Below are 12,426 nucleotides of genomic sequence, written 5' to 3' on the forward strand. Positions count from 1 at the left end.
CACTCAGATGGCTGGCTAGCAGGAAAGGTAGCCTTAGCAAAAGAGATGTTAATTAACTTAAGGCTTAAATTTATGACTATGATAAGATTATATATATTTTTTAATTTTACCACATTAATAAGCTTAAGACAAAGAAAAACTATGTGTTAAATACTGTATTTAGTAAGTTTTTAAAAGTCCTGATACAGCAAATTTACATTTACTGACATAAAAGTTACCTACCATATAGTGTTCAATAGGAAAAAATGAAACAAAAAAAAACTCATATGGGAGGCTCAGCATAGCATGATCCCACTTAAAGAATTATTACTAAGAGACAACCATAAGAATGCTGCCCAAGTAATTAAGAATGGCAGCCTTGGGCTGGAGAGATGGCTTAGCAGTTAAGCGCTTGCCTGTGAAGCCTAAGGACCCCGGTTCGAGGCTCGATTCCCCAGGACCCATGTTAGCCAGATGCACAAGGGAGCACACCCATCTGGAGTTCGTTTGCAGTGGCTGGAGGGCCTGGTGTGCCCATTCTCTCTCTAACTGCCTCTTTCTCTCTGTCTGTCACTTGCAAATAAATAAACAAAAATTAAAAAAAAAAAAAAGAATGGCAGCCTTGAGGTGGTAGGATTTCATTTTTTTGTATTACAAAATTTGTTTAACAATAAGCAAGTGTTACTTTTATAAATGACATACAACTTCTTTAGGAAAGAGAAAATAAGAACAAGCAGTTTGCTGTTTTATGTTACACTGAGATTATTTTGAATGGATAACATTATTAATGCACTGAAACTGAAGCTTTTGTCAACTTCAACTAACCTGGTCCAGAGTCTTGTTACCCCATCCAATAGCTTTCATCTTACGTTTGACTTCCCACTGTTTCTGATAGGCTAAAATGTGATTCAGAGGCCAAGGGTAGGGAGACCCATACCTTGCATGAGTGATCTAAAGCAAAAAGATTTTGTGAAAAGCATAAATCCTTTGTAAAAACAATGCGTGTTTTTCCAACAGAACTTTATCTCCTCTCTCTCTCCCTATATATGTTCAGAGAACATACATAGAACAATCTGAAAATAATACATTGCTTACAATCTAAAAAATTAAAATTTTAAACCATTCCCTTTAAAAATATATAAACTTTTATGTACTTTACAACCTGTTATATCAAACAATGACATATAGCTTCTCTAAAATGTATGTGCAAGCAAAATTAAAGTAAGTGAAAAACTGTATCACTAATGGTATAAACCACAATGTTTCATTTATGAGCAGGGACTTGCGATTCTGAGCAAAAGTGTTTTCTCATTAAATTTTAATTAAGATAAATGCTGCAGAAGCACTCACCTCCCCTACAGTAGCTTCATCACACCACTGAAGATACAACTAGGAACAAAAGAACAGTCACTACAACTTTAGGATACCAAAGAACAAAAAGATAAAGTTATTTCTCATAACAAATAAGCTAACTTTGTAAGTCACATATATGAGAGATTTTTTTTTTGGCAAACCCACTGTGTAAAGAATTATTAAATTTAATGGTAGTGCTCTATAAAAAATGTTTCCTACTCAAATATTATACCTCTAAACACCATCATTTTGTAGTTATTATTAAAGCAAAGTTGAAAAGGATAACATAACATACATGTTGGCAAAAATAATCCCTTTTTACAAACAAGAAACTAGAACTGAAAGTAATGGAAACTTATTCCAAGATGATGATCAAATAATTTGTATAACCAACTGAGCCTTAGAATCTCACTGTTCAATAACTTTAAGTTTTATTATATGAGAGTATATAAGAGACTACATTTTATGTCAAGTATCAGTGTTATACCTCTGCGGTCAACAGCATATTGTTGACTAGTTCCATATAAGCTTTCATTTCTGCTTTCTGGACTTCATCCAACCCATCACTAAGGGAATGACCCTAAAGGGGATTTAAAAAAAAGTTAAAGAGCATCATATTATATATACAAAAAACTTTCAGCTATTTTACAAGAGATAATATACAAGTATCCAATGAATTTTCAAATTTTTTCCTAAAACAAGAGCATATTTAACTCTTTCACTAGTAAGTAGAATTTGTCATTACATGAGTATATTTTCAGTGGACACAATTACACAATTATTCATAACAGTAAACAAAATGGCTAAGAAAATCTTAATAAGAAAAAGAATAGAGCTGGGTGTGGTGGCACACGCGTTTAATCCCAGCACTTGAGAGGCAGAGGTGGAAGGATGGCTGAGTTCAAAGCCACCCTCAGACTACATAGTGAATTTCAGGTCAGCCTAAACTAGAGTGACACCTACCTCGAAAAAACAAAACAACAACAAATAAATAGAGTTTGGGTTGGAGAGATGGCTTAGCATGTTAAGGCACTTACCTGCAAAGCCAAAGGACCCATGTTCAATTCCCCAAGACCCATGTAACCCAAATGCACAAGATGGAGTCTGGAGTTGCTCTTTAGTGGCTGAAGGCTCTGGAGAACCCATTCTCTCTCTCTCTCTCTCCCCCTCTCTCTCCCTCCCTGTCTTTCTATAAAATAAATAAAACTTAAAAAAATGAATGTCAAAAAACTGACATGTGATACTTATGAAGTGGATAAAAATGAACAGTATTAGTAAAGACATAGAAAAAAGACACTAGAATGGTATTTATATATGTAGAAGAACAGATTACTGGGAGTGGGTAGATTACTGGGAGAGGTCAGGAGAGATTGAGTAAAAGAAGGGTGGGGAAGAGTTAATCAAAATTCAAGATATTATGAATAAACCACAGACTGTTACTAGAAAAATTTCAGTTAGGGATGGGACACCTTCCAATGGGTTGTTGACCAGAGGTCCCTGCTGCCCCCAAAAATATTATAGGATATTGCAAAGGCTCTTGGTTTCCCACCAGAAATAGATGGTAAGACCCTACTGCTTAAGACTCCACATGCCTGGACTGCAAGGTCACTGAAAAAGCAAGCTGGGACTGAGCTAAAAACCTTCTTCCTGTAGAACAGCTGATGGAAAGCTGCTCTGCATGCAGCCCTATGGAAGACAGAAGTCATCAGCAGGGAAAATAGCAGATACTGGAAGCCTCAAGTTTGGCCAACCACGCCAAAAGGCCAAATGGGTATAACAGTGCCATGTCTGTTATGGGGTAAACCAACTGTTCTCTAATTGGACTGAAGGCCCACACTCTATGGGAGGGAATACATGCCTGGTACTGAAAACCTAATCCAAAGCCCATTGAGGGGAAGGTCATGAGCCTTAGAAGTTTAACGCCTGCTCTTGCCTGGCTAAATGCATATATTATGCTCACCAAACTGCCCGATAAGCACTTTACCTAACTTTACCTCACTTTTAGTTAGACAATCTTCTCTTTTCAGATGGCGTTGAACACTGGGATGACCCAAAAGAAACACAGTGCTGAAAAGTAGTGACGGAGAAGTGTTCAGCACTGAAACATCTCTATCACACCTTCCAAGGTTCAGGGTCTATTGTGGAAGAGGTGATGGAAAAAATGTTAAGAGCCAAAGGAAGCTATGACTGCTTACAATGCAATTGTCCAGACAGAAACTGACCTTGATACCCATGACCTCACAGTGCCTAGCACTACCTTCACAAGACCTTCACAATAAGAGGAAAAGATGATGACATCAATATAAAAGAGACACTAACAAAGAGAAGGGGGGATATGATGGAGGGTGGATCTGTGAAGGAGAAAGTGGGGGAGGGGAGGAAATTATCATGGCTTATTGTCTGTAAAAGTTGTGAATAAAAAATGCCAAAAATTAAAAATAGAAGAAAAAAAGACACTAGGAAATTCTAAGTATACTACAGTAATGCATACAGATATAGAAATAATACAACCTTTAGTTTAATCTGGCAATCTGTTCTATGATTTTTCAAAAGGTCATTTTGGTATCTCAAAACCATTAAGAATCTATCCTAACGCAACAAGTGTACAAAAGTGTATGTGGGGCTGGAAAGATGGCTTAGTGGTTAAAGCACTGACCTGCAAAGCCAAAGAACCCAGGTTTGATTCCCCAAGGCCCAAGAAAAAAAAAAAGTCAATGTGTAAGAAAATTTTGTTTAATGCTCATTATACCAAAAAATTTACTAGTCTAAATTTCTACAAAGACTTGACTAAAAAAAATTTTAGGGCTGGAGAGATGGCTTAGCAGTTAAGCGCTTGCCTGTGAAGCCTAAGGACCCTGGTTCGAGGCTCGGTTCCCCAGGTCCCACGTTAGCCAGATGCACAAGGGGGCACACGCGTCTGGAGTTCGTTTGCAGAGGCTGGAAGCCCTGGCGCGCCCATTCTCTCTCTCTCCCTCTATCTGTCTTTCTCTCTGTGTCTGTCGCTCTCAAATAAAAAAAATTTAAAAAAATTTAAAAAAAATTTTAATACATGCAATAAAACAGTACCATATAACAAATTTAAAAGATGCATATCTATATGTGTATAGTATATGTGGGGGAATTTTTAAACATTGGTAATTTTTGTTTGATTTTCGAGGTAGGGTCTTGTTCTGGCCCAGGCTGACCTGGAATTCACTATGTAGTCTCAAGGTGGCCTTGAACTCATGGCAAAACTCCTATCTTAGCCTGCCAAGTGCTGGGACTAAAGGTGTGTTCCAACATGCCCAGCTACATACATACTGGTAATTTTAAAGTAACACATAAGAATACAATCTAGTTTTTCATCTATATGAAAAGTACAGAAGGATATCCCCCAATATATTCATAGGAGATGCTTCTTGATAACCATTACAATCTAAATAAATGAGAAACAAAATCACTCAAATGTATACATTAACACTTTCAATGTTTACACATGTTCTAGACCTTCTCAAAGGTTAACCAGGCACTTTAGAACCAAATTTTTCATTAGCCTAATTTAGAAAATTACCTATTTTACAAAGATCAAACTATCTCTTTCCAGTGGTATGTATTATGAAAAACAATAATTTGTATCAGCATTTTATAAATAAACATTAAATTCAATGACAATGTTAAGAGACACCACAAAATTACAATAACATATCTCAAAGTAAATGTGATCAAATAAATGCACTATCATTTATATTACCTTGGCTTTAACAAATTGGACTATTGGACCAAGTTCTGATACTACTTGGTTTCCCACATGAATAAAAGGTACTTTTCCTGTTAAGAGCAGGTGGGGCAAAAAAAAAAAAAAAGAGAAAACATTTTCAGTAAATTAAAGTTTGTGCTAATAAAAAGAAATCTAATTTTAAAAGCATGCATGTTTTACTAATAAAGATTATACATTTATAAATTATCTTTAGAGGTATATAAATGCCACAAATTGTTAAGCACTGATTACTAACCAATTTTAAAACAAAAGAGCCAAGCATAGTGGTGCATGCCTATAGTCCTAGAATTCAGGAGGCTGAAGTGGGAAGATCCTGAATTCAAGCTCTAGTCTTGGTTATATAGTAAAATCCTGTCCCAAACATCAAATACACACACACACACACACACACACACACACACACACACAAAGAGAGAGAGAGAAACAGATTAGGTAGATTCTGTCCCAAAGTTTTCATATATAATGGATCACAGTATTTTATAATATTCCCAAGCCAACATTAAGAAATCACTACAAAGAAATAAATATTAGGGCTGGAGAGATGGCTTAGCGGTTAAACGCTTGCCTGTGAAGCCTAAGGACCCTGGTTCGAGGCTCAATTCCCCAGGACCCACGTTAGCCAGATGCACAAGGGGGCGCACGCATCTGGAGTTCATTTGCAGTGGCTGGAAGCCCTGGCGCGTCCATTCTCTCTTTCTCTCTGCCTGTTTCTCTCTCTGTCTGTCACTCTCAAATAAATAAGAATAAACAAAAAAAAAATTTTTAAAAAAAAAGAAATAAATATTAGTTGTCCAAATCACATGAGCCATGCCAGAACACTAGTTCATAAACACTGATTAAAGAAATTTAACTGGGCTTTCTCATTGGAGTATAGTACAATGCACCAATTTATTCTGAAAACTATGTTTAAGAAAATTTCTTTTAATGCTTTTTTCTTTTCCTTCTTGCAATGCCAGGGATTGTGCTCAGGGCCTTGTGCTTTCTAGGCAAGCACTCTACCACTGAGCTACATACTCAGCCTCTCTTTTTATGCTTTTTAATTTTAAATCTCTGAAATCCATCAAGGTCAACATTGCTGAACACATGATAATATATCAATAAATGTCTTTTAAAGAATTAACACTTGGGGCTGGAGAGATGGCTTAGTGGTTAAGCGCTTGCCTGTGAAGCGTAAGGACCCTGGTTGGAGGCTCGGGTCCCCAGGTCCCACGTTAGCCAGATGCACAAGGGGGCGCACGTGTCTGGAGTTCGTTTGCAAAGGCTGGAAGCCCTGGCGCGCCTATTCTCTCTCTCTCCCTCTATCTGTCTTTCTGTGTCTGTTGCTCTCAAATAAATAAATAAATAATTTTTAAAAAATTATATTAAAAAAAAAACACTTGGTGAGTTTTATACAAAATATGTTCCCAATATATGAGGGGAAAAAGAACATAGTAAGCATCTGTGTCTTTAAATAAATGTTACATTAGGAAGTAATAGTTCATTTTAATAAATATTGGTGTTTAACACAATTATTAACATAAAGAGGGCTGAAGAAAGGACTTAGCAGCTAAGGCACTTGCCTGCAAAGCCAAAGGACCCAAGTTCAAATTCCCCAAGACCCTCGTAAGCCAGATGTACAAGGTGACACATGCATCTGGAATTCGTTTGCAGTATTGAAGGCCCTGGCACAATCATTCTCATTTTTCTCATTCTCTTTCTCTCTCTCTCATAAATAAATAAAAATAAAATATTTTGAAAAATAAAGAGATCAAAATTGTCTCCAACTAGCAAGACAGTCCACTCCAAATGTTAAAGGATGAAACCCGCTGTCAGTTCTAGTTCAAATAGAGTTCACACTAACAGCAGGCTTCTTCCTGCCACTTTTCAATAGCTTCTACTTCTCTGGCTCAGTGAGCCTGGGGGTAATGGATGAGATGCCCAACACCAACAAAAGCTTCTTCATCTGCATCCATAGGATAGCATGCCTCACAAAGGAAGGGCAGGCCTTTTGGAACACAACACTAGTGAGATATATTTGGAAGACATTTCCCTGTTACCAATGGTGTATTTTGTATATTTTGACAATTACCACCCTTAATAATTTAACAGTGTAAAAAGTATGCTGAACACAAGCAATCCCTCAATTATTATCATATCACAATGAAAAAACTGACAAATATCTCCCTAAAAAGCAACATAATATACTTAAACTAGTCAATTACACACAATCATTTATTCATGTATTGTGACTGCTCCAGCAAAACTGTAATTACAATAACAATTTAAAATGACAATTATATTTAAGAGCTATCAGCTTTGTAACATTACATCTTTATAATTACATTTTTACTAAAATTATTTAAGACTATTTAAATCTACTAGAAAATGTCATACAGGAAAAAAAATAGAAAATAAAACATTCACAATGATTTAAACTTTTCAAGACTTCCAAGTCTATCAAAACAAAAAGTTAGAAAGCAATATCATTTCAATGATAATCAGAACTAAGATCTTATGAAGTCTTAATTACTCCATGATCTCTCCCTCTCTCTTCTACCTCTATTAAGGGAAAGATAAAAGAGAGAGAAGCATGTTGAATAAAGAATGGATTTGTTAACATTAAATTTTGCTCTGAAGACGACAGTCTTACATAAGAAAGACAGGGAAACCTAAGATCATATATTTTCTTATTATTTACTATTTAAAAAAATTCCCATATCATGCCAGTAATCATCTCTGATGACAGTTGAAATGTGCCCTTAAGATTAAGTTCACAACTGTTGCTTTAGAAAACAATGGGAATATTCTTCAAAAGGTTAATGTTAAAAATCAAGCATTTTAATACCTAGGTACAACTTGGAAAATCATGATTATATTAATCCAGATTGTCAACAGAATAGTTCAGTGGTACAGAACTTGTCTAGCATATGCAAGACCCTGGGTTCAGTTCTCAGCACTGCAAAACACACACAATATTAACAGAGAAAAATAAAACCATACTTACCAGATGGAGACATATATTCTGCATTTGGCCTACACACAATTTTAATAGGCAGATTACACATCTGCAAAAAGGCCTGTAAATAAAGAGTCATGCAATAAGTCTAGTTAAAAACATATGTAAAAAAAAAAAATTTCTTCATTTCTTTCCTAAACTTCATAGTCCATACAACATATGCTACTACACAACAGTAAACCTGTTTCAAGAACTTGGTTACTAAATAAAAATATTGTCATTTCACTTCTATAAAATGACAGACATTAATAAATATATGAAATTTAAAGCAATAATATATATGTAAGGAAAAAGGTAAATAATTCACTTATCATATTAGTTTAAGTAAGTGATACTATGTATTGCTTTAATTTTTTTGATAGATGACTAATGTCCCAGTTTTATAAGATGTTGATTGTTTAACTCTATTGCTCTCTTTAAGATCACCAAGTTATTGGAAAACTCAAAATATTGCTTCTGCTACTTCAATGTTTTCTCCAGTAATATGCAAAATCCTTACATGTGGCTTCTATGCTAATTCATCTTTAAAAATTAAATTGCTTATTCTCCCTTTAAAGGAACACAAATTTCATAAGCAATTACATGTCTAACAGTAGGGAACACGTGAGTCACAATAAGTCTAAACCACACAATGTTATATTGCCAATTTTAAAGCTTGTGCTTTTGGAAAACTTTTTTAATTTATTTATTTGTGAGAGGTGGGGGGAGAGGCAGAGAGAGAAAGAGAGAATGGGTGCAACCAGAACTTCTAGCTGCTGCAAATGAACTCCAGGTGCATGCACCCCTTGTGCATCTGGCTTACGTGGGTCCTGGGAAATCAAAACTGGGTCCTTAGGCTTTGCCACTAAGCCATTTCCTCAGCCCAAGACTTTTTATTATAAAGAACTGTATACATTATAACATGAAATGAAAATACAAAATCTCATTTCATGTTATACTAATTCATTTTTAAATGTTTTTAAGACAGTGAACTCTACCAAATCCACTGTATTTTTTTATAATACTCAGTTTGTTCTCTCTTGTATGATTTTTGGCTTCTTTTTCACTATAAAACTGCTTATTTAGCAAGGAAGCCATAAAGTACTATGATCTAATTACTACATACAACTTAAAACAAACTTTTTTCCTATTTTGAAGTTGATGATCTAAAATAAATAGTCAAATCTGAGTTGAGATAAATTAACATGGCCACTACTTCACTACTGATGATATATTAAGATTATGAATAGAACAGCCTACTCATATCTAATATGGGTTTCTCATAAAGTTGTTTTATTGTAATCCTTTCCTCTGTTCTGGATTGAACAATGGGTTTATAAATCATTAAGTAAATCTGGAGTTTGCAGTGGCTGGAAGTGGCTGGCATGCCCATTCTCTATCTGCCTTTATCCCTCCCCCTCTCCCTCTCTCTCTCTCTCTCTCTCTCAAATAAATAAATAAAAATAAAATATAAAAATAATTTTAAGGACTGGAAAGATGGCTTAGCAGTTAAGCACTTGCCTGTGAAGCCTAAAGACCCCAGTTTGAGGCTCAATTCCCCAGGACCCATGTTAGCCAGATGCACAAGGGGGCGCACGTGTCTGGAGTTCGTTTGCAGTGGCTGGAAGCCCTCGCATGCCCATTCTCCCTCTCCCTTCTCTGTCTGTCGCTCTCAAATAAATAAGTAAAAATAAACAAAAATTTTTTTAAATATTTTTTAATTAGCCAGGCGTGGTGGTACACACCTTTAATCCCAGCACTTGGGAGGCAGAGGTAGGAGGATTGCCGTGAGTTTGAGGCCACCCTGAGACTCCATAGTGAATTCCAGGTCAGCCTGGGCTACAGTGAGACCCTAACTCAAAAAAACAAAATATATATATATGTATGTATGTATGTATGTATGTATATATATATATATATATATATATATATATATATATATATGTTTTTTTTAAATTGTGCATATGGTATCTTTTGCTAGACTATATATACTATAATTATACCAATATTTTATAGTTTTATTTCACTAAAAAATTAAGCACAACTATACTATTCTCTAATCAAATTCATGTTTCAATTTATAAAATAACTGAATTATGACCAACTTAACAGTATTCAACATACCAAAGACTTCAACTGACAACACAATCCTGGATAACCAGAGCTTTCTTATTTGTTTGTTTGTTTGTTTTGTTTCTTGAGGTAGGATCGCATTCTACCTCAGGCTGACCTGGACTCACTCTATAATCCCAGGCGGGCCTTGAACTCATGGTGGTGATCTTCCTACTTTTGCTTCCCTAGTGCTGGTATTAAAGGTGAGTGCTACCATGCCAGGTCAGAGTTTAAGTTAATAGCACTGGTGTAATTTACTAAGTCAAACAAAATTTTCTGAACTTAATCTGTAGTTCACAAAGAAGTTTGGTGTCACAAGCACAGTATTTAGAACATTAAAAATGTAAAAACAGTACCATGACTGTCTTAGTAACATAAAATATAAAGAGTATTTCTACTTTCTTCTATAGGATTAAGGAAAACTGTTGAGTACCAAAATAGTACTTTCACTGCTCACTTTAATTAAAAAAAAAAAAACATTTTTTCAATCTATTTTTCAAGCAGACAGGAGAAGAATAACTGGAAATGCCAGGGCCTCTTGCCACTGCAAATGAACTCCAGATGTATGGGCCACTTTGTGTGCTTGCCTTTACGTGGGTACTAAGGATTTGAACCTGAGCCATAGAGCTTTACAAACAAGCACCTTTAATTACTACGCCATCTCTCCAGCCCTCACTTTCATTTTCAAAACTGAACAGCAGACATTATGTAGCAACCTAAAGCACAATTTCTTTCTTTTTCAAACTGAAGTTATAATTTTTACTTTTATTTTTGGGTTCAGAAAAATATACTCTCATTCCTCAACTGGATACTTTACCCTAACCCAGTATAAATGGATGACAACATAATTCATTTAGCACATTCTCCCAGAATGTTTTATAACTAGGTTGTCCGACATAACAACAACTAGCTATATGATACAATTTAGGTTAAATTTCAGTTTAATAAAACTGAATAAAATTTTAAATTCAGTTTCTGTAAACAAACTAGCCACATTTCAATGCTCAATGGGCACCTATGCATAAAGCTTACTGTAGTTACTTAACTACATAACAGAGATACCAAACAAACATTTCTGTGTGATGGGATGATGTCTATGGGATAGCATGGATCTTTAACAACGGTAATCAGGGCTGAGGAGATGGTTCAGTGGTTGCAAAGCCTGAGTTTGATTCCCCAGTACCCATGTAATGTAAAGCCAGCTGTACAAAGTGGCGCATATGTCTGGAGTTTATTTGCACACATGCTCATTCATTCTCCCTCCCCTTGCAAATAAACAAACAATGGTAATCAGTACATAAAAGACACCTTGGCACAATAAAGTGACATTATTTGAAAGTTATTAGACTAAATATTTATTATAAAAACAATTGACAGAACAGTACACTGTACAGAAACCTGCAATAATCAATCAATTTCTGGGAACAGTGACACATTAAGCACCATAATATTTCCAGTGTCAAAGAGAATTAATATAAGTTCACTCACTCCTTGAGCTACCCCATTGGCTAAAACATCAAGCAAATTAGCTGGCAAAACCTAAGAGCTAAAAAAATAAAGCAATTAAAACTATAGTCAATAAATATAATAAAGCATTAGGTTACCAAGTACCTAAACATGATGTAGTAGGAAGTGTTTTCACAAATGCACACACATATAAATAAGTATGCACAAGTACACAAAACATAGCAACCAGAACCTGACTTTTAAGAGCCTGAAGTTTAATAAACTTTATGTAGTTTTAACATACTGAACAAATTAATTAAATCCATAATATCAAAAAATCATTAAAGGGGCAGGGGTGTCAAGATATATTTTTATTTAAAAAAATTCATATAAAAATACTAGCTAATTAATAAGTAATTATATTAAGGACTGAACTTATACATTTATCTCTGACCTTAAAAAAAATCTAATGAAGTAACAGTGAGGAAGTAGAAAAGATAGAAACCCAAAAAGATGTAAAGAGTGAAAAGGAAAAGAAAAGTAGAGCAGAGATGGCAAGCCACTCCTGTAAAATGGAAAGAATACTCAGAAGGGAAGAGGAAACTAAAACCTAAGAGCTTGCATAGGAGAAAATCAATATACTTACAACACTGACACAAGCAATATTCCAAAACTGGAGGCAGCAGGCAGCACAAAAGGCAGAGGAGAAGTATGAGTCTGCCAACAGAAGCACTGGATGAAAGTCCATACAAGCATCAGATAACCAGCCCTCCCCATTCTACGTAGAAGATAAGAGGTTTCTATT

General features: G+C 35.2%; 1 protein-coding gene across 2 annotated transcripts in view; it reads right to left on the reverse strand.

Annotated features, from left to right (window-relative positions):
• The window catches only part of Mtx2 (metaxin 2), a 65,569-nt gene that overhangs the window by 11,600 nt on the left and 41,543 nt on the right, over positions 1-12,426 (reverse strand). For both annotated transcript variants that reach the window (XM_045147688.1, XM_045147689.1), the window contains 5 exons: positions 8,073-8,145; positions 5,063-5,139; positions 1,820-1,912; positions 1,330-1,368; positions 805-930 (listed from right to left, as the gene is read on the reverse strand). In XM_045147688.1, coding sequence (XP_045003623.1) covers positions 805-930; positions 1,330-1,368; positions 1,820-1,912; positions 5,063-5,139; positions 8,073-8,145 — 408 coding nt within the window. The remainder of the gene's footprint in view (positions 1-804; positions 931-1,329; positions 1,369-1,819; positions 1,913-5,062; positions 5,140-8,072; positions 8,146-12,426) is intronic.

This window comes from Jaculus jaculus, chromosome 4, assembly GCF_020740685.1.
Source record: "Jaculus jaculus isolate mJacJac1 chromosome 4, mJacJac1.mat.Y.cur, whole genome shotgun sequence".
Classification (NCBI taxonomy): Eukaryota; Metazoa; Chordata; class Mammalia; order Rodentia; family Dipodidae; genus Jaculus; species Jaculus jaculus.